The sequence below is a fragment of the Stomoxys calcitrans genome, chromosome 2 (genome assembly GCF_963082655.1).
Source record: "Stomoxys calcitrans chromosome 2, idStoCalc2.1, whole genome shotgun sequence".
NCBI classification, from domain to species: Eukaryota; Metazoa; Arthropoda; class Insecta; order Diptera; family Muscidae; genus Stomoxys; species Stomoxys calcitrans.
Window position 1 is genome coordinate 96,275,879 of NC_081553.1, and position 22,864 is coordinate 96,298,742.

Consider the following 22,864-nt stretch of genomic DNA (forward strand, 5'->3'; position numbering starts at 1 on the left):
CAGACGACTGGGCGACAATACCCACCGTTGGGAAAATTTGCATTGATTCGCAGTGTAAAAGGTAGAGGCAGGGTGTAGCTTAGACCATGTAATATGGTGATGGTGGTTGTGGTGGTGGCCGCAGATAATACAAGCTTATTTAGGTATTAGATTGTTTATTCTTGAACAAATGCCATGGATTCCAGCTAATCCATGGAGGAATGTCAATAGTCATAGTAGTAGTCACCCAGAAGACACCAGCGCCAAGGGAAGTGAGCCACAATCTGTTAAATCTCTGAGTAAAGCAAACAACTAAACCGCTGCTCGGAAGGAAATCAAAGAAAAAGGAAAACGAGAAAAAAGTGGCAATTTTACATTTCGCATATCTTTTAACACGTCAGCCGCTCAGTCAGTGGGGGTCATTGCCAAAAGCCACTCGCTTTGCCATTTGGGGTTGGCTAAGACAAAAAAAGCAAAAAAAAAAAAAAAAAACAAAAAGACCAAAGAAGGCATTCTTCATAACTGCACACACACAAAATTGAAAATAAACAGTTTTCACAGAAGAAGCCAACGGCAAACATGTTTTAGGCAATACAAGCAAAAGGGCCTTGCAAGGAAAACATTTTCAAATTATGGATTTTCTCATCGTCTCCATGCTGGTGGCTATTGTGACAGTGGTCTTGAAGCTAAGAACAACATATTTGTTGTTTCAAAGAAAGCCACGCATAAAGGTTTTTCAAAGAAAAACAAAAAAACTAAAGTTTAAATATTTATGATAAAAAAATTTAATGGAAATTACCTTCCCCTTCTCCTTTAGGTTAAATACGATCCCAAACAACATGACCCCCAGGCAAATGTCATCGATGGCTCTGGTCGCTGCTATCCCAATTGTGATTCCACTGTTTGGCTTAGATCCTGCGAAAAGGAAATCACTGAGCCTTTGGAGGGTCATGTCATAGGCACCATCCCTGTTTGGCTAAATGGCAGTCTGCTGCGTAATGGTCCTGGCAGCTGGAAAGTGGGTGATATGACTTTTCAACATTTATTCGATTGTTCGGCTTTGCTGCATCGCTTTGCCATTCATAATGGCAGTGTTACATATCAAAATCGTTTTGTGCAAACCGAGACGTTGAAAAAGAATAATGCGGCACAGCGTATTGTGGTCACAGAATTTGGAACTGCAGCTGTGCCAGATCCTTGTCATTCAATATTTGATAGGTAAAGTTTTTGAAGGAGTTTTTTCTTTCATCAAAAATGGCTTGAGTTAAATTTTCTTATTTGCAGAGTTTCGGCCATGTTTCGCCCCGAAAGCGCCAGTGATAACAGCATGATTTCCATATATCCCATTGGTGATGAGCTATACACATTTGCTGAAACTCCTTTTGTGCATCGGTAAGTAGGAAAAATCAGACTTTTTACATGCTTGAAACTTCACCTGAAAAATGTCAGCAAAATTTGATAAGAATTGCGAAATATCATACAAAAAATATATTCCAAGTATACATTCGATGAAAATAAATATTTTAAATATGTTTGAAAAACAAGTAAAAAGGCGTTAAATTCGGCCGGGCAGAACTTTGGATACGCACCACCTCGGGTATATGTGTAAACCACCTTTCGTCATAGTCCCGTGAAATATGCATAATTGATGCCGCCATAGCAGTTATATCGAAATATGGTCCGATTTGAAGCAAATTCGGTACGGACATTGAAAAGTCTAATAGGTACAAGTCATTGTTCAATTTTGAAGAACAAAATATTGATCTCTTTGTAACTATATCCAAATAGAGACCGATCTGAACCATATACGACACGGATATCGAAGAGCCCAAAATAAGTCACTGTATCAAACTTCAGCGAAATCCGACAATAAATGCGTCTTTTATGGGAGCAAAACCTTAAATCGAGAGATCGGCCTATATGGCAGCTATATTCATATCTGGACCGATCTGGGCCAAATTGCAGAATGAAGTCAAGGGGCCTAATATAACGCACTGTCCCAAATTTCGGCGACATCGGTCAAAACCTTAAATCGAGAGATCGGGCTATATGGCAGCTATATCCAAATCTGGACCGATCAGAGCCAAAATGAAGAAGGATGTCGAGTATTCTAACATAACTCACAGTCCTAAATTTCGGCGGAATCCGACAATAAATGCGCCTTTTATGGGTCCAAGAACTCAAATCGAGAGATCGGTCTATATGGCAGCTATATCCAAATCTGGACCGATCTGAGCCAAATTGAAGGGAATGTCGAAAGGTCTAACACAACACACTATCCCAAATTTTGGCAAAATCGGACAATAAATTCCCCTTTTATGGGCCCTTAAATCAAGAAATCGGTCTATATTGAACAGGGATTTCAAAGGGTCTAACACAACTCACTATCCCAAATTTCAGCAAAATCGGATAATAAATGTGGTTTTTATGGGCCTAAGACCTTAAATCATCGGATCGGTCTATGTGGGGGCTACATCAAGATATTGTCCGATATAGCACACCTTCAAACTGAACCTACCTATGGACCAAAAAAAATATGTGCAAATTTTTTTCAATCTTTTAAATTTTTTTTGACGTTTTAGAGCTTACAACAAGCCGATTACTGGCTTGGACAGTCAGCTCATATCTGTTGTGCTTCCTTGCCACTTTGGCGTAAGAGGACGTCTGCTTACCATTCTCAGCGACCATCTTCCCTTTCCGTGATGGCTGTGGCCTCCTGTTGGAAGTTACAGTTCTCCATGAAGACTCAGGGGCCGTGCGCGCTTCTTCCGGTCTTGTTCCGACTTTGTCTCCCTCCGCAGGACACTGTCTGGAGTCTCCATTGCGGGGGGCTGGCTTGGTTTTCCCAGAGTACTTGAAAGCGGGGAGCGCTGCCAGTACACACTCCTCTGTCTTCTTCGTCGTGACCCCGGATCGCTTTCCCGGTCGGCTTGTGATCTTAGCAAAGCCATCGCTCACTTCTGCCGTCAAACCGCTCCCCTTATATCTCGATTCGGCTACGATGACTTACATTGAAACTGTTGCTGTTTGAAATCGAGTCGGAAAAACCACCTTTACTTAAACGCTGGGCACATCCCTCTGGTTTATCCCTCTCTTCCTCATTTGTTAGTCTGATGACACCAGCACCGTTCGTTAGGCTATATGGGGTGGTTTCCATTCCCCGTACTGAATGATGTTTCAATACTAGGATCTTTGCCTATATTAGTCTTCCAAATCTTAAGCAAATGGCCTTCGTGGGAGTAGGTGATGGTACAACCATCACCTGTCTCTGCCCTGCCTAATGTTTCAATATTAGGATCTTTATCTATCCTAGTATACCGAATCTTGAGGTCTGTGATGGATCTGTCGTCGGGTCCCTGTTTGTTAGGCTGTGTTGGGTCTCTTGCCCCAGCACTGCCTGATATTTTAGAATTAGGATTTTTGATTACCCTAGTCTTTCTAATATTGAGAGAGGCTGTGATTGTCTCGTTGTCAGCCCCCTGTTCGTTGGGCGGTGTTGAGTCACCTGCCACTACATGGCCTGATGTCTCAAAATGAGAATTTCTGCCTATCCTAGTCTTCTCAATCTTGAAAAAGACAGCTTTGCTCCCGTAGTGCGAAATACCTTAAATCTAAGCCAAACTCGTCACGGAGACTTGATCAATGCCAACCACAAGGAGAGTTCCTTCCTCCTTCTCCTCCCTGTGGAAGACCTCCCACTTCTCTGCGTCCAAACCTTGGTTTTGCTTTCCCAAGAATTCCAACAAGCGTTCCGTCGCAAATTTACTGCCCCATCCCTTGATGAAAACCGTCGCCTTTGTCAAAAGCTCACCAGGTCGAGCTTTTGACGGTACCACCACATTCTGCCGACGCAAAACGCAGCGTAAAGATGTCCCGTCTATACTCGCAGCTCATTATTTGCATGGGTGGACTCTCTACAGAGTTCCATACATGTTCGAAAATCCGATCGTTAACCAGATCCTCCACTTGGGGCCGATGATCTGGTGTAATCCAACTGCATGCACAGCCGATATTAATGACTGCATAAGTTTTTGTGCTTCCACTCTGGCGTAAGAGGGCGGCTCCTTACCATTCTCAGCGACCATCTTCTCCTTTCGTGATGGCTGTGGCCTCAGTTTGGAAGTCACAGTCGTCTGTGAAGACTCAGGGGTCATGTGCGCTTCCTTCATTCCTGTTCGGACTTTGTGTACCTCCGCAGGACACTGTCTGGAGTCTCCATTGCGGGATGGCTGGCTTGGTTTTCCCAGAGTACTTCAAGGCGGGGAGCTTTTTTCTTCTTCAGCATTTTAGCAGTGTTATGCTCTTCGGGAGATCTGATGGTTTTTCTAGCTTTCGTAGAAGTGCTTGGAATGTCAGTTCTATCCCTTCCAGCATCCTGCAATTTCGCCCGATTGCGTTGCGTCTCCTTCGTCGTGCACGGGATCGCTTTATCGGTCTGCTTGTGAGTCGCATTCTCAGCGAACATCTTCCCCTTTCGTGATGGCTGTGGCCCCAGTTTGGAAGTCACAGTCCTCTATGAACACTCAGGGGCCATGTGCGCTTCCTTCGTTCCTATTCCGACTTTGTCTACCTCCGCAGGACACTGTCTGGAGTCTCCATTGCGGGATGGCTGGCTTGATTTTCCCAGAGTACTTTTTTTCTTCTTCAGCATTTTAGCAGTGTTATGCTCTTCGAGAGATCTGATTCTTTTTCTAGCTTCCGTAGAAGTGCTTGGAATGTCAGTTCTATCCCTTCCACCATCCTGTACTTTCCGGTACATACTCCTCTGTCTCCTTCGTCGTGCCACGGATCGCTTTCTCGGTCTGCTTGTGAGCTTAGCAAAGCCATCGCTCACTTCTGCCGTCCACCCGCTCCTTTTATCTCACGATTTGGCTGCGGTGACTGTTTCATTGTGACTATCGCTGTCTGAATCCGATTCGGAAATTCCACCTTTACTTAAAGACTGGGGACAACCCTTTGGTTTATCCCTCTCTTCCTCATTTATTAGTCTGACGAATAGTTGTGCTCTGGAAGCATTACTTTCGACTACAGGTGCCAAGGCACCTACACCTGTGAGAGAGGAGGACAACGTTTGACAACGCTACGGTCTATCGCCACCACCACAGCTGTTGGGTCTTTGGAGTCCATTTTGAGCTCATTCCAAAAAGGCTTTAAAATTGTTCTAATAGGTAGTACCTATTCCGAGATACGGATATTTATCGTTGAGAAGCGAAATGAAAACACGTCTGGCTTCTTAATTAAGGCTTAGGTGAATGTCCATAGTGGCATGGGGCGGATTAATACCCGCATCCTCTTGTCTTTTTAACATAACCATCCCACGGTTATGTAGGGATTGTAGGGCTTCTTGAGCACAATCCACCAAAAAAAGTTGGAAATCAGATACACAAACGAAGATTTGGAAGCCCCAATAAATTTTTGATATACCAAGGTGACCAACTTTAAGACCTACGAAAAGGACAACCAAGGGGCCCTGAAATTTTGCACACAATCTCGCTTACCTCAGTTCTAACCATTCCAAGTTTCAAAGAGATATGTCTACCCATTCGCACACGTCATATTTTCTGCTAGTTTTTTTCGGTTCTATTTCACTGTGCGGAGTAGCAACTTCATTGGCTCCATTTTCCGACTCCACTACAGGCGGAGCAGCAACGGCCATCGATCGTGCACAGAGAGTGAGTGAACCGAAGAGCTTCGTAGTTATCAGTCAGCCTCTTTTATATATAGAAGAACATATTTATTATTTTTTATTAAAATACATTTTTAATTTATTATTATTTTAATATTTAATTTTTTGTATTTTTTTTTTATTTTAAATTTTCTCTTTCATAACAATAATATTTACTCTTTGTAAAAGGCAATTTCACTTATTTTTCAGAATAAATCCCCGCACCTTGGCCACCGAAGCTCGTATCTGCGTTAGTGACTACACCGGTGTTATTCATCACACCTCACATCCGCATGTACTCTCGAATGGCACTGTCTACAATTTGGGCTTGGGTTCAACAAAATCAGGACCAGTTTATCAAATCATATGCTTTCCTCATGGTGAGGATATGTTCGAGAATGCATATGTTAAGGCTCAAATACCTTGTCGTTGGAAACTCAATCCCGGGTATATGCATACCTTTGGCCTAACCGAGAACTATTTTGTGATAGTGGAGCAACCCTTGTCCGTCTCCTTGTCCGAGTACATAAAGACACAAGTTTTCAATCAAAATATGTCGGCTTGTTTGAAATGGTTTGATGATAAGCCATGCTATTTCTATTTAGTCGATCGCCAGACAGGCGAATTGGCCCATAAATTCCAATCGAATACCTTTTTCTATATGCACATCATCAATCAGTATGAGCAAGATGATCATGTGGTCATCGACATTTGTTGCTATAAAAATCCCGAGATGATTAATAGCATGTATTTGGAATCCATTATGAATATGCAATCCAATCCTAATTATGCTGCTGAATTTAGAGGACGCCCTTTAAGATTTGTATTGCCTTTAACAACTCTTCAAAATGAAAATGGATATCTAGGACGAAGACAGCGTTTAATGAAATCCATGACTTTGTCGGCTATAAGTGCTCGTTTGCAACAACCCAAATTGAAACGTTCCCAGTCCGATTATGAGGATGTCACCTTTATAGAGAATAACACAAATGCCACCACAGATGATTTCAATTTTACAGCCAAAAATGACAAATACAAACCATTTGCCAATTTAGTCACCCTAGGAAACACCAAGGCTGAAGCATATCAATTGGGAGGTGGGCCGATTTTTGTACACCCAGAATTGTTGTGTGATTTGGGCTGTGAGACACCGCGTATAAATTATGATCGCTATTTAGGTAATTAGTATTTGAAAATTTTCTTTTTGCTATTACAATTTTTTTCATTTCAGCCAAACCCTACCAATACTTTTATGCCATCAGCTCAGATGTGGATGCTGATAATCCTGGAACGGTAAGTGATTGATGACAATTCATAATTGATGATTTATGATTCAATTGGCCCGTAATTTCTATATCAGATAGCGATTGGGGGATTTTCGGGGTGAAGATGGCCCCTTGACTTACTTACTTACTTTAATTGGCTACAAGCTGGACAGGGTCGGCTCCGCTGCGCCATCTTTCACTCTCTTGTTTTATCTGTGCCCTATACTGGCACGAAATATGTTCTGTATGGGGTGCTGGTAGGGCCTTTCAGATATTTCGCCCTAATGTGGATATCATTTAAGTGCTCTTTTCCCTAATATCTTGCATTTGAGACTTATATTGCTATGGTCGGTAAATATATTCGGAATGAAGATATTTTTGGGGGAGAGGTGGAGGTGAAATGAGACCAATAACAAACTTGAGTGTATGGTTTATGATTGATCCTTAATGTGAAACTAACCGAAACAATTTTTCTTTTATTTTCAGCTTATCAAAGTTGATGTCATCAATAAAACCTGCTTGACATGGTGTGAAGAAAATTGCTTTCCCAGTGAACCGATCTTTGTGCCTTCACCAAATGCTATCGAGGAAGATGATGGTGTGGTTCTAGCCTCCATGATCTGGGGTGGTCTCAATGAGAACAAAGTTGGCCTACTGGTATTGTGTGCCAAAACCATGAATGAATTAGGACGTTGTATGTTTCATACAAATGGACCAGTGCCAAAATGTTTGCATGGATGGTATGCAAAGGATCTTCTGTAGATTCGCAAAGCGAAACAAAGAGAAAAGAGAGGTCAAATGGATTTCTTTTATAATTTTTAATTTTTTTCAGGTGTTTTATTATTTTTTTTTTTTTTATTAATATACGTTTGTCTGATTAAATTTTCTTAATCTTAACTTATTTTTTTTTAAATAATTAATAAAGTAAATAAAAAATGCATGATATTTTTCATCAAAACAATCTTACCTAACCTTGGGGTAATATTTGAGAACGGCATCTTCGTAAAAAAACAAGTAAAACTACATTCGGCAGGGCTGAATCTTATATACCCAACACAAAGGATAGCATTTGACACGTTCTTCGAATTACTTTTGATACCCTCCACCACCATAGGATAGGGGTATACTAAACTAAACAGTCCGTTTGAAACATCTCGAAATATTGATCTGAGACACCATAAAGTATATATATTCTGGATCATATATTTCTTAATTGTACCTATATGTCAAATTTCAGACCATTATCTCCATCTATTAAGAAAGTACCAAATGACACCAATTTTGGTACTAAAATGTGCGAATGGTGAATATATCATTTAGCTATTTATCATATATTTCTTAGTTGTGCCTACAGACCTTTAGCTTATTCTGAACGAAAGGTACCAAATGGTACCAAAATGTACGAATTTTTAATAGAACATTTAGTCGCCCATCATATATATCTTAGTTGTACCTACATGCCCAATATCAGACCTCAAGCTTCATCTGAGCAGAAAGTACAAAATGGTACCCATTTTGGTACTTAAGAGTACGAATTTTGAATGTTGTTCCTACATGCCGAACTTCGGACCTCTAGCTCCATCTATACAGAAAGTACTAAATGGTACCAATTGCGGTACTAAACGTACGTTTCCCCCCGTTACCAGCACTATTTTTCCATTTTTTCCCCTCATCCTTTTGCACCAGATGTTTTTTAAGTCAATCTCAAAATTCTACCTCTATCAATCCGAACTGTACATAGTTCAACTATTTCGTACCTTTTTGGTACTTTTTTTAGTACAATGCACAAATTTTCAAAAACTCTTATAGTCACCCAATTAAGGTTGCTATAGCGTACCTAAGTTCCAAAAATTCAGAGCTCAAGTTTAATTTACAAAGAAAGCACCAAATAGTACCAATTTCGGTAGTAAACGTACTATTCCTCCCACATATTTTCCAACATTTTTTTAACCAAATCTTATTTTTTTGAGAAACATAATTCTAGCCCTTTCCGTTCGCGCTGGGCAAATTTCGTACTTTTTAGTACCTAAACGTGCGAGTATCACCAAATCCAGCCTTATGATCCAAGACCAATATTCATGCAAAATTTCATGATTTATGATATGGCCCATTTACAATCACAAATGAGCTCCATTATAAGGAAGTGCAAAATTGGAATCGTCTAGCTTTACTCCTTCGAAAGTTTTGCATGCTTTTGGCAGACAGACGTGAGGACATGGTTAAATTGACTTAGAATATCAAAACGCTGAAAAATGGTATCCAGATCAATATTTCGATGTGCTACAAACGGAATGACGAAATTAATATACAGTCATCCCATGGTGGAAGGTATATAAATTGAGTCTGAAAACGTAAAATGTTTTCATTTCCCATTTTATTGAACTTTTTTTATTTTTTTTTTTATTGTAATATTTGAGGCACCTAAAATTAAAACTAATCAACAATAAGTTAAAATTTCATATTAATGACATTATAGATGAATTCTTCCCATTTCTTTTGGAAAATGCGATTGATTTTACGTCGCTCCTCCGAAGTTAAAATGGAGTATCTAAAAAAATAAATAAAAAAAATATTCAACAAACATACCTCATTAATTCCAGTAATTATCCTCACTTTATAGAATTCAAAGCTAATTGTTTTAGAAATCTCAAATCAGCTTCTGCAGGAGCAAAGGCCATAAAGGCATAATAAAAATCATAGCTTAAACCCTTAGCATTCCACAGTCCAGGATCATCGGAAGAAATAATAATGGGAAAATTCTCAGCTATCAAAAACGAGGCAGGATGATTTCTTAAATCCCAGATATAGCCCAAAACTTGATTTGACAAGGGATTGACTTCGATGGCTATGTTACGCTTCTTAATGGTGGACCATAATTGCGGATGTTTGGGCAAAGCAAAACCATGGCCAATACGTTTTGTATTCAACAGCAAAGCATCCATCATATTCCAATCGGATTTGCCATACCAATCTAGGAGAAAACAAAACACAACGTTAGACAAGCTAAATCTTAGTGAAAAGTGAAATCTTAGTGAAAAGTTAAATCTTACTTGTCTCTCCTGCATGAAAAAAGAAATTCGCTGTTGGCGGCAAATCCGTTAATTCATTGGCAAATTTTTGTAAAGGATCTCCTGTGTCCTCATTGCCTATTAAATCGAAGCCAATAATGAAATTTGGCTTAGCATTGCTGATTTCAAATGAAATTGTTTGTCATTTAAATTTTCTTGGTTTCCTGCGGTTTACCATACTCACTGTAATTGCTTGAAAGTCATTATACGCTGAGCCATTTCATCCACTGTACCTTTATTACGCTTGGCATAAATGATTTTCAGGCCTAAAAAGTCTGGATGCTTTACCTTGAAACTTTCAACAATTTTCTCTAATTCCGTTGCTACTTCCAATGAATTAAAGGTGCGATTATTGTCTCCATATAGCTGTTGAAAATAAAAGCAAAGTAATGTTTCATAAAAAGTTTAATAATATTACAAAATATTCAAAAGGATTTTGCCTATTAAATTTGAAGGCTATACAAGCGATTCCTCTCTGTGCTTCATTGCGTATAAGCAATGTTTATAAAATTCCCAATACTCATACGCCAGGAAGCACCATATTGGCTAATTCACATTTTCATCTTAAACAGCTATGGGTAAATAAGCACACACTATTGTGTACAAGAACATAAGCACATGGACTTTGAAATAATGTACACAAGTGTTAGTGTGCCCATCACTGATCTAAACGTTTATTATCGTCTTTATTTCTAAATTTTTATTAGGATTATTTGTCTAGAATTTTTGTAACATACAAACCAAACTTCAGGCTATGGCTTTCAAAACAACGAAAGAGGAGGGTGCTCACTGACTGAGGTAAAGAGCTACGCTCCTAAGTCAGAGAGTCAAGGAAACATAACAGAGACGAGCTGACGTAGGCAGCCATCGATATAAGCAATGTATCTAGTAAGATTCCACCAGATCATCAGTCCCGAGTGGAATATCTGGTTTATGAGCTTATTTTAGAGCAGGCATTAAATCCTGGAGAAAATCCACCGACGCAAATTCTGAGTTGCAAGTACAGTGGGAACATTCCAATGCTGCAGACGCAATAGCATGTTGACACTCTAAGAAAACTCGTGGGTAGGCCTTTTAGCCAGTGGAGGCTGGCAGGCCGCAAAGCTTGACTTGGTGAAAAAAGGGTTATTCTCCAACTTACGACGTTATTCATCAAAAGGATGGGTCATCAAATTCCGCAACGGAACGCTTGCCAAAAGTCTTAAGCAAGCAAAACAAAAGCTGGTCGTGGAGAAATGGAAGGCCTTACACAAGGAGGAGATGGAGGAAGGCCTTGACGAAATCTCCATAATCATCTTTTTGTCACTCAATTCATTCTCCAGTTCTTCGAAATCACCAGTTTTCCCTTAATAAAATAAGCTGATGTCGATGAGTTGGCGAACGAATCGAGTGACAACAAGTAAAAGCATGCTAAATTCGGCCGGGCCGAATGTTGGGAACCCAACAACAAGGATTCTGCTTAAAATGTATACAAATTAAATTTAGTTGAAGGGCATAATTTCGACATACCAAACTTCTGTCAAACCAGCAAAATTAAAGCTTCTAGGAACCAAACCAGGAAAATCGAGAGAACGGTTTATATGGGAGGTATATCAGGTTATAGACCGATTTGGACCGCACTTGGCACAGTTGTTGAAAGTTAAAAAAGAACACGGCATGCAAAATTTCTGCCAAATTGTGGCTTCCAGGGTCTCAAGAAGTCAAAGCGGTATATCGGTTTATATGGGAGCTATATCAGATTATAGACCGATTTAAACCTTACTTAACACAGTTGTCAGAAGTCATAAGAGAACACTATTTGCAAAATTTAAGTCAAATCGGATGAAAATCGAGGCTTCCAGAGGCGCAAGAAGTCAAAACGGGAGATCGGTTTATATGAGAGCTATATCAGGTTATAGACCAATTTAAAGGGTACTTGGCACAGTAGTTGAAAGTCATAACACAACACTATGTGCAAAATGTCAGCCAAATCGGACGAAAGTTGCGGCTTCCAGGAGCTCAAGGAGTCAAATCGGGAGATTGGTTTATATGGGAGCTATACCCGGTTATCGACACATTTGAACCGCACCTAACACAGTTTTTGGAGCTCATAAGAGAACACAATGTGCAAAATTTAAGCTAAATCGGATGAAAATTGATGCTTCCAGGGCTCATGAAGTCTAATCGATAGATCGGTTTTTATGGAAGCTATACCCGGTTATCGTCCCATTTGGACCGCACTTAACACAGTTATTGGAGCTCATAAGAGAACACCATGTGCAAAATTAAAGCCAAACCGGATGAAAATTTATGCTTCCAGGGGCTGATGAAGTCTAATCGGGAGATCGGTTTATATGGGGCCTATACCAGGTTATAAACCGATTTAAACCGCACTTGGCATAGTTGTTAAAGGTCTTAACAGAATGCTATGTGCAAAATATCAACCAAATCTAATAAAAATTGCGGCTTCCAGGGGCTCAAGAAGTCAAATCGTTAGATCGGCTTATATGGGAGCTATACCAGGTTATAGACCGATTTGGACCGAACTTGACGCAGATGTTAAAAGTCATAGTGGAATGCTATGTGCAAATTTTCAGCGAAATCAGATGAAAATTGCGGTTCCCAGGCGCTCAAGAAGTCAAAACTGGAGATCGGTTTATATGGGAGCTATATCCAAATCTGAACCGATATGGCCCATTTGGAATCCCCAACGACCTACATCAATACTAAGAATCTGTGCAAAATTTCAAATAGGTAGCTTTACACGTTCGATCACTATCGTGATTTAGACAGACAGACGGACGGACATGGCTAGATCGAATTAGAATGTCGAGAGGATCTATTGGGCTGCCTAAAAAGTAATTGCGGATTTTTTTAAAAGAAAGTAAATGCATTTTTAATAAAACTTAGAATGAACTTTAATCAAATATACTTTTTTTATACTTTTTTTCTAAAGCAAGCTAAAAGTAACAGCTGATAACTGACAGAAGAAAGAATGCAACTACAGAGTCACAAGCTGTGAAAAAATTTGTCAACGCCGACTTTATGAAAAATCCGCAATTAATTTATAGGCAACCTAATAGAATACATATACTTTATGGGGTCGCAGATCAATATTTTGAGGCGTTACAAACGGAATGACTAGATTAGTTTACCCCCATCCTATGTCGGTGGGTATAAAATTTAGTGGTTTGGCAGTAAGACTAAAGTCTTAGCGTTCTACGTATCCAAGGCTATTATTTTCAATATTGGGAAGACTACGATAGTAGGGCATCGGCATTAAGCAGTGTAGCGGCGGAAAACCCAACGCAGCGCTACAACGATGAAGCCGGGCGACACCATTTACTACACACAAGAAACCCGTTTAATGAAGAACAAACGATTGAAGTCATTCAGATAAACCTGCATCAGAGCGAGAAGTCAACGTACGTTCTGATGGATATAGGCAGCAAAGGTAAGATCCATAAGCCGGGGGCGATCCAGTACAAAGTTACTAGGCTGAGCCATATCAACCACCAATTATTTACTGTAAATACGGATACTCGATCGAGAACCTGTGCATATTACTTGTCCTAAACATTTATATTATCTTTTTCACAGTCACAGGGTGACTGTGGATCATATGGATTGTAAGTTAGTACCAACATTAATTACCTGGGCCAAGATCAGCAAAAATTCTTAAATACCAACGATTTATTTAAACTTTACACAGGGGTCGTGTGTGATTTTATCACCACTTCTATGGGTGACCACCATAAATAGTCTACTACGGATCCTGACTGAGTTGGATTTTTAGCCTATCTGATACACAGACGATGACTTCTAAGGGGTAGGAGTTCGAATGCAGGAAGACCGAAAGTGGAGATGGAATACTTTATGAGTTTCAGTGAAAAAAATTAAATTTGCCCATGAACATTTAGGCGGAATGATAAGGTGCCTCCTTTTTAAGACAAGTCGGAATGGCATGCCGCAGTGCGACATCTGTTTGAAGAGAAGTTTTTAACATGGCAATGTACCATACTAACGGAATGACGGAATTAGTATACCCCCATCCTATGGTGGAGGGTATTAACAATTGGTGTATCGAAATTTTATGCATGGTTCTTGGTAGTGTATGAGTAATGTAAAATGACCAAATGATAATCATTCGCCCTAGAGCACCAATACAAGATATTGCAAAAAGCTGATAGTCTAGTTCTGTCTAAGCTGATAGTCTTTTATTTTCTTACCGGCGAAAGGGATGCCCTAATTTCAGCGTAGATGATATTATCCTCACACAGTTCCTCCAATAAACGTTTGTGATAGTTACAAAAGGCAGGCTGATATTTAAACATTTGATCCATGGACACGAAAATATTCTCAAAACGTTTCCATATTTTACGGGTATCGGTGATCATAGCTGAAAGAATGAAATTAAAAATTAAATAAAAATCGAAAATAACCAATAATTCTATTAGTTCACTTACATTCCGGATGCATGGTGTACATACTGATGTGTTTTTCCAAACGCTTCTCATAGACACGTTTATCCTCAGCATTGACTCGTTCCAGGCACACATTGGTTATTTCACTATGACACTGAGCCTGATCATAGGTGAATATCAATAACCCACTAACATCTCGACAGGTGTACAAATTATAGAGATTCGTTAGATTTCCTATGACCCATTTCGAGGAGACCATACCCTTGTTGTGGGCATGCAGCAAAGCACCTTTGGGCATTTTTTGTATGATACGGAATACCTCACTTTGCCGCAGAAATTGTTTGCCTTGAAAGAAATGCATTGAGGGTGGATATTTGGTGGGATCTTTGAGGCCTTCGTTAATCTGTTGAAACATTTACGATGCTTAACTAAAATCTAAAAATGATTGAACTGCTACGCACCTCTTCCTTCTTTGCATTCATTAGTATGCTATTGGCTTTCTCCTCTGCTGAGGATAACCAAACATTGCCTCCTAGGGAAGAAGCACGCTCAGCTTCCATTATCTTGGCTCGAAGAGCATCATAAGCTAAAAAAACGATCATATAAATGGACGTAATTATAAAAATATACTTTAATACAATTTTGATTAATCTCAGGATAAGGTGAACACAAAGCTTTGCCATGCAAAACCAATTAAAAAAAATATGGACAAAAAAATAGCATATACAAAGTGTCATTCAGCTCAATATCTCTACTTTTAAAGACATTAGCGTCACTAAAATCAATAGACATTCCCTGTTCTTTAATGGAATGTTCGTGGGCAAATTTGCAAAAATTGACACACAGACGTGCAGACATGGCTTTATTCGTTCGGACGCTGTCGTCATCAAGGCCTCCAAGATTTTATATACTAAATAGACTAGAAGATCAGTATGTATCACTAATGGGGTAGAAATTCAATAATTCGAGGTATCACCAACGAAATGACGATTGTACCATCCCCAAATAAACCAACAATATTGAATAGGTGATGGGCATACAAAGTCGACTGCAGTGTCTGTGTTGAGCCAAAATTGCTCTACTCATAGAATAGAGCGTTTATTCCTCTAGCCGAGCTCACAATACTTCTTCTTCGTTTCTTCCTCAAATTCGAGCACCTAGTTTCGAGATGTATTTCTCCATTGGATTTTTAGCCTTTCCCTTCTGCGTTTACTAACAAGTTTGCCTTCGTAAGACTTCTTAGCTCGAGCTTCTTCACTCCTTCTGACAACATGACCCAACCAACGCAATCGGTGTACTTTGACACGTTTAACTATGCTAGTCTCTTTATATGGCTCGCGGATCATACGACGCCGATATTCTTTATCAACGTAGACTGATCCATGCTTGGAACCATAGTAGTAGTTTTAGTGTCTTGTAAAGTGTAATTTTTGTATGTCGAGAGATGGCTATGTGCCTTAGAAACCGTTGGTCTAAAATCAAAAACCGAGCTTTCCGTTTTTAACGATCAAAGCACAGACAAAACGGCTGAATGGTCCTGGCTATGTCTGTTTGTAAGTGTTTTCTTTCCGCAAAATGGGGTCGCATTTGTTATTCAATGGTCACGAAATGTTCCACACTTCGCTATTTTAGACTAAAAGTAAATGCAATGAACTGCCTCAGTAGTTTGGTGGACTGCGATGGAGAAAAAGTGCAACGTTAGAATAATAGAACAGGTTCGGAGAACATGTTGTCTTGGCATAGGCGTAGCGATAAGGAGCACGCCTACTACAAGGAAATGGAGACCATTCTTGATATCCCATCCATAAATATACAGATTAAGTGTGTTGCAGCCATTGCGACTATGAGACTTAAGGCGATGGGAGAATGGATAGAGGATAGGAGCAGGCCATACCATCGCGGTATAATAGAGGCGACGATAGTAAACCCGGAAGGAATGGAAAGGTTTCCAATCGGATACCTGAGAGGACAGTTGAGGTCGAGGGCGAGGCACTTCTGCCAGCGGCACAGTCTTGGATTGACGGATCCCTGGTATTGCCATCTGGAAGACCTTTTCACATGGATGGATCAAAGCTGGAGAACAGAGTGGTCCTGGAGGTCTACTTTGAGAACCTATGGACTGAGAACTGCTTTAGACAGCCTGACCATAATACGGTCCCGCAGGCGGAGAGCCGGGCCATCACGGAATGTGTGAGGTGGTATGGTGTTATCGCGAGCACTTCAAGTGTGACATCTTTACGGACAGTAAACTGGCCATAAGGGCAATAACAACCAGAACGGTAAGATCACGAACAGTCTTGGAGTGTAAGAAGGAGATTCTTCTCTGAGGATAGCTATCCGCATATTTTGGGCGCCGAGCCATAGTGGAGTAACTGGGAATGAGAAAGCAGATGATTTGGCATTGAGAGAGAACTACTAGAGAACTGCCATCAACAAACTTGGTCAACCCAAAGCCTTTCGGACGACGCAGTCCGAGTTAAGAGCGTGGGCAGGACGATGAAATTTCTATGGGGATTTCCGGGGATAAATATAGTCCGATCCGAACCATATTCAGGTCGGATGTCGGGAGGCTTAAAATAGCTCATTGTTTCAAATTTGAACCAAATTAAAGTCGGATGAGGGGAGGCTTAAGGCAAATCACTGTTTCAAATTTCAGCGAAATTGGGTATTATGGGTTGCCCAAAAAGTAATTGCGGATTTTTTAAAAGAAAGTAAATGCATTTTTAATAAATATTAGAATGAACTTTAATCAAATATACTTTTTTACACTTTTTTTTTCTAAAGCAAGCTAAAAGTAACAGCTGATAACTGACAGAAGAAAGAATGCAATTACAGAGTCACAAGATGTGAAAAAATTTGTCAACGCCGACTATATGAAAAATCCGCAATTACTTTTTGGGCAAGCCAATAAATACTGTTTTTATCGGTTCCAGACCCTTAATCGGCAGATCGGTCTATATGACAGATATATCTAAATATAGTACGATCTGAACCATACTTAAATCAGATGTCGCGAGGCTTAAAACAAATCGCTGTTTCAAATTTAAGCGAAATCGAGTAATAAATAAAACTTTAATGGCCTTCAGAGCCTTTATCAGCAGATCGGTCGGTCTATATGGCAGCTATATCTAAATATAGTCGGATCTAAACCATATTTAGGTCGAATGTCGAGAGACTTAAAGCAACTCACTGTTGCAAAATTTTTTCGAAATTGGGTAATAAATAAAGCTTTTATGGACTTCAGACATTTTATCGGCAGATCGGTCTATATGACAGCTATATCCAAATATGGTCCGATCTGAACCATATGTGGGTCAGGTCAGATGTCGGAAGGCCTAAAACTACTCACTGTTTCAAGTTTCAGCGAAATCGGACAAAAAATAAAGCTTTTATGGGTTTCAGATCCTTTGTCGGAGATCGGTCTATATAACAGCTATATTCAAATATGGTCCGATTTTGGCTGTAGAGTGATTACAACAGACGGACGGACATCGTTTAATCGTTTTAGAATTTTACGAAGATCAAGAATATATATTTTGTAGGGTCGGAAATGGATATTTCAATGTGTTGCAAACGGAATGACTAAATGAATATACCTCCTACAAAAATTTTAAATCTTTTTTTTTGCCTTTATGGAAGAATAAAATAATTCTATACTATGTTCAGACCAAAGCTTTTGAGCAAACGACTCGTTTTTCCTTTACAATTTATAAAGGGAGAACGACTCGTTTGCCACAAAAACGATTCATTATGTTCTAAAGAATATCAAACCTAAACAAAAAAGCATGGCCATCTTTGATGGAAAAGAGTTAGGGCCTAATTATTCTATCGTAAATGTAGAACAAATGTATCGTAAATGTAGAGAGGCAATTATGCTTATTACAAAACGTAGCATTTGACACTTGACACAAAATAATATAATTAACAATGAAGACATGGATGTGAGGGAGGGACTGGCGCCGGAGAACTTCATTGATGCATACCTTAAGGGCACAATATGCCTCCCTCAAGGGCAGGACGGAGGAGACGGCTCTCATGCAGTTATGCGAAAAGTCGAGATGGCGGCCTTCCTGAAAATTGAGAGCCGCACGGGTATCCAACCGAGTTTCTCCCTCTGGACGGACTGTATGCTACGTGGCAGCACAGCACGGAGATAGTGTGGTCACAATGCGGGTGATAAGGGAACGCCTCAGGAAAGGTAGAGCTGGTCCTGATCAATTGGAGATATAAATTAGATGTTTTTAGATTCCCGTCTTCGAACGATCTTCGCAGATGGCTCTAAGATAGGGTCAGGGAATGGATTGGGGATTTACTCTGAGGCGCACAACATCGGTTTGTCGGTTAAACTGCCGGGCGGGTGTACATTTTTTCATGAAAAAATGTGTGCCATAACTATAGCCTCATAAGAAATTCTGGGAAGAGATTTACAGTCTGCGAAACTCAGGATTTTTGTGGACAGTTGGAATTATATGCTTTTAGCGAGCATATAATTCTTTGGCGCCATAGGAAGTTAAATGTTTCCGAAATTTAGTTCATTTAGTGTTGAGGTAAACATTTTTGAGAGCAGATGGAAGAAGGCTAGATCCATTGATAGGTATACCGATCGACTCAGAATCACTCTTTAATACGATTAAGCTATGTCCGTCTGTCAATGTTAATTTGTAAACAGTACAGGTCGCAATTTCCATCCAATCGTCTTCAAATTTAGCACGGGCATTTTTTTAGCCAAGAGACGAAGCCTATTGAAATTGTAAAAAAATTGGTTCAGATCTGGATATAGCTCTCATATACATATACGTTCGTCTGATTTAGCCTAATATTGCAATAATGTGGTCGGTCTTTCGATTCTCTTGAAATAAGGCAGGAAAGATTTTCTTATGACTTGACATTACTGATGTATTTCATAGAAATCGGTTCAGTTTTGGATACAGCTCCCATATATATTTATGCACAACGCTTTCCATTAGGAGTTTAGTCAAAATCTGTTTGGATTTAGTTATAGCTTCGTATGATTTTGAGTAGTTTATAATAATGTTATCATTTGACAACCGATTCGCACGAAAATCAGCGTATATAGTTCTTTTTTATAACTTTTTGTTAAATTTTATAATAATCGATAATAATGTTGTCATTTGACAACCGATTCTCCCGAAAATCGGCGTATATAGTTCTCTTTTATAACTTTTGTCAAATTTTATAAAAATCGATTCAGGTTGATTTTCAACTTCCAAATGAATGCATCGCCCTATTTGCACTTATAGAGCCTTAGTTATTACAACCTGGACTTACGAGCATTTGCTCGAAGTTTGATACGGATACTATAAGCCATCTAACAGCCTCCGCCGAGGTCCATCAAGATTGATTCAGAATAAGATATAGCTCCCTATTGGTACTTTAAGGGTATTATATAGGCGGCACCTCCCGACTTTTGCCATTCCTTACTGGTTTGGTTTAATTTGTTATTGTAAATTAGAAAAATTAAAAAAATTTGGAACGGTTTGGAACAGCGGCGATTAGGATTTGGTTATTAGTTGATATTATCGCACATTTCAATATCAAACAGTTGGACTCGGGCCGACTTATTTTTTTTTTTTTTTAATTTTAATGCACATGTTTTTAAACACAAAAATTTGGCCAAATTTTCTTCTTCAATAAGGAAGCACTAACTAGGAAAAAACTACAATTCTTAATTCCAATATTCATAGCTAATAGAAACTACCAGGGAAATTGGTAAGGGTCATGCACTTGGAAACATCTCTCATTTTAAATTGTTTTTCCGCACCTGTTGGTAGATTATCATAGATCACTCTAATTGTAAAGTTGGCTGAGATGGCAAGGAAAACAAGAACAAAACAGTCCATAAGTGAGAAAGACGGAAACATCATTTTGTTTCATTCATTTGTTGATCTTCTGTTTTTTTTTTTGGTTCTTTTGAATTATATATAATTTGATGTTGTTACATAATTTTGCTTTAAATGTAGAATTTTGTTTATAATTTTTTTTCGCTTCGTATTCATTTTGTTATGGACACTCACATAATTCCATGGCATAGACAGAATTCATTAACATCAAAACGCTTAATATTAGCATCATTTTCATACACTCTGCTAACTGCGCCATATTTCATTAATTTTTTTCCTTTTTTTTGCTGTGGCAAGGAAGCAATACCGATTTTTTTTTTTTGATGACTAGGACTTTCACGTTAGCCTTTCTCGTTTTTGATTTAGCGACTTGAATTGTTAAACGTTCCACAGATGCATTGCAACTGAATGTAATGCATATTAGGCCAGAGAGCTGACGGCAGAATGCATGGAGCATAAGTTCCAGCTGTGATGATTTTACACCATTTTCTATGTATAAATTATGATACTAATATATTGGGTTGCCCAAAAAGTAATTGCGGATTTTTCATATAGTCGGCGTTGACAAATTTTTTCACAGCTTGTGACTCTGTAATTGCATTCTTTCTTCTGTCAGTTATCAGCTGTGACTTTTAGCTTGCTTTAGAAAAAAAGTGTAAAAAAGTATATTTGATTAAAGTTCATTCTAGATTTTATTAAAAATGCATTTACTTTTTTTTAAAAAATCTGCAATTACTTTTTGGGCAACCTAATACTATCAATACCATCAAAGATCATGGTATAAAAAATCATATTCATGATGTTCTCAGTCAACAAACATGATAGATAATGATCTACAATCTAAAGCCCTATAGCTATAAAAGGAGTAGTTTTGGTACCTTTTCCATAGGAAAAATTGTACTTTGATTACCCTTAAAGGAAAAGGTAATTTTAGTACCTTTTACTAAATGGAAGGTATTTTTAGTACATTTTTCCAAATGAAAAGGCAGGTTTAGTACCCTTTCACAAAAGAAAGAGGAGTTTCAATACCCTTTACCAAAGGAAAGGGTAGCTTTGGTACCATTTCCCAAAGAAGAAGGTAGCCTTAGTACCCTTTCTCAAAGGAAAGTGTAGTTTTAGTACCATTTCGCAAAACAAAAGGTAGTTTTAATAACCTTTAGCAACCTTTCCCAAAAAAAGGGTGGTTTTATTCCTTTCCTTAGGGTATGGTAGGTTTAGTACCCTTTCCAAAAGGAGAGGGACGTTTTAGTAGCCTTTCCCAAAGAAAAGGATGGTTTTAGCACCCTTTTCCAAAGGAGAGGGAAGTTTTAGTACCCTTTCCCAAAGGAGAGATTATTTTAAGTATCCTTTCCTAAAGAAAAGGCTATTTTATTACCCATTCCCCCAAAAAGGGTAGTTTTAGTATCCTTTACTAAAAAAAGGGTAGTTTTCGTACCCTTTCCCAAAGAATAGGTTGTTTAAGTACCCGTTCCCAAAATAAAGAGTAGTTCTTGTACCCTTTTCCTAAAGAAAGGGTGGTTATCCCAAAGCAAAGGGTAATATCAGTACGTTTCCCAAAGGGTAGCTTTATCACCCTTTCCCAAAGAAAAGAGTAGTTTAAGTTCCCTTTCCTAAAGAAAAGGTTAGCTTTTGTATACTTTTTCAAAGGAAAGGGTAATTTTAGTAACCTTTCCCAGAGGAAAGGGTGGTTTTATTACACTTTCCCTAACTAAGAAAAGGATAGTCTTATTACCCTTTCTCACTTTCCTCAAGGAAATGGTGGTTTTAGTAACCTTTCCTAAAGGAAAGATTTGCTTTAGTATCCTTTCCCAAAGAAATGGATAGTTTTAATACCTTTTCCCAAGAGAAAGGGCAGTTTTAATACCTTTTCCCAAGAGAAAGGGCAGTTTTAGTACCCTTTACCAAAAGAAGTGAATTATTTTTAGTACCCTTTCTCAAAGGAAAGGGTGGTTTTATTACACTTTCCCTAAGAAAAGGGTAGTTTTAGTACCATTTCTCAAAGCAAAGAGTGTTTTTAGTACCCTTTCCTAAAGGAAAGAGTCGTTTTAGTACCTTTTCCAATGGAATGGTTTGCTTTAGTACCCTTTCTCGAAGGAAAGGGTAGTTTTATTACTCTATCCCACAGGAAAGGATACCCTTTTCCAAAGGAAAATTTTGTTTTAGTACCCTTTCACGAAGGAAAGGGAAGGGTGGTTATATTAGCCTTTGCCATAGGAAAGGGTAATTTTAGTACCCTCTCCTAAAATAAATGGTGGTTTTTGTCCACTTTTCAAAAGGAAAGGGTAATTTTTGTAGCCTTTCCCAAACGAAAGGTTAGTTTAAGTACCCTTTTCGAAAGGAAAGGGTAGTTTAGTACCTTTACCCAATCGAAAGAGAAGTTATAGTATCTTTCACAATGTATAGGGAAGTTTTAGTACCATTTCCTGAAGGAAAGGTTAGTTTTAGTACCCTTTCTCAAAGGAATGGATAGATGAATTTCCCTTTCCCACAGCAAAGGGTAGTTTTAGTACAATTTCCCAAAAGGAAAGGGTAGCTTAAGTATAATTTCCAAAGGAAAGGTTTGCTTTAGTATTGTTTCCCGAAGGAAAGGGTAGTTTTATTACCCTTTCCCAAAGGAAAGTGT

At 38.9% G+C, this 22,864-nt stretch overlaps 2 protein-coding genes across 9 annotated transcripts in view; one reads left to right on the forward strand and one right to left on the reverse strand.

Annotated features, from left to right (window-relative positions):
• Positions 1-7,847, forward strand: part of LOC106095816 (carotenoid isomerooxygenase) — a 30,049-nt gene extending 22,202 nt beyond the window's left edge. The window contains exons 1-6 of one of the 3 annotated variants that reach the window (XM_013263201.2): positions 229-710; positions 797-1,197; positions 1,264-1,371; positions 5,855-6,822; positions 6,876-6,937; positions 7,396-7,847. In XM_013263201.2, coding sequence (XP_013118655.2) covers positions 612-710; positions 797-1,197; positions 1,264-1,371; positions 5,855-6,822; positions 6,876-6,937; positions 7,396-7,671 — 1,914 coding nt within the window. In that variant the 5' untranslated portion in view covers positions 229-611 and the 3' untranslated portion in view covers positions 7,672-7,847. Of the gene's footprint in view, positions 1-228; positions 711-796; positions 1,198-1,263; positions 1,372-5,854; positions 6,823-6,875; positions 6,938-7,395 lie in introns of those variants that run through there. The other 2 variants (XM_013263205.2, XM_013263204.2) reach the window with 2 other exon arrangements.
• A 1,427-nt stretch (positions 7,848-9,274) lies between these two features.
• Positions 9,275-22,864, reverse strand: part of LOC106095808 (adenosine deaminase 2) — a 64,442-nt gene continuing 50,852 nt past the window's right edge. For 4 of the 6 annotated variants that reach the window (XM_013263188.2, XM_059362359.1, XM_013263189.2 and 1 more), the window contains 7 exons: positions 14,842-14,966; positions 14,423-14,783; positions 14,186-14,355; positions 10,162-10,343; positions 9,960-10,096; positions 9,523-9,880; positions 9,275-9,457 (listed from right to left, as the gene is read on the reverse strand). In XM_013263188.2, coding sequence (XP_013118642.1) covers positions 9,358-9,457; positions 9,523-9,880; positions 9,960-10,096; positions 10,162-10,343; positions 14,186-14,355; positions 14,423-14,783; positions 14,842-14,940 — 1,407 coding nt within the window. In that variant the 5' untranslated portion in view covers positions 14,941-14,966 and the 3' untranslated portion in view covers positions 9,275-9,357. Of the gene's footprint in view, positions 9,458-9,522; positions 9,881-9,959; positions 10,097-10,161; positions 10,344-14,185; positions 14,356-14,422; positions 14,784-14,841; positions 14,967-20,162; positions 20,205-20,415; positions 20,635-22,864 lie in introns of those variants that run through there. The other 2 variants (XM_013263185.2, XM_013263186.2) reach the window with 2 other exon arrangements.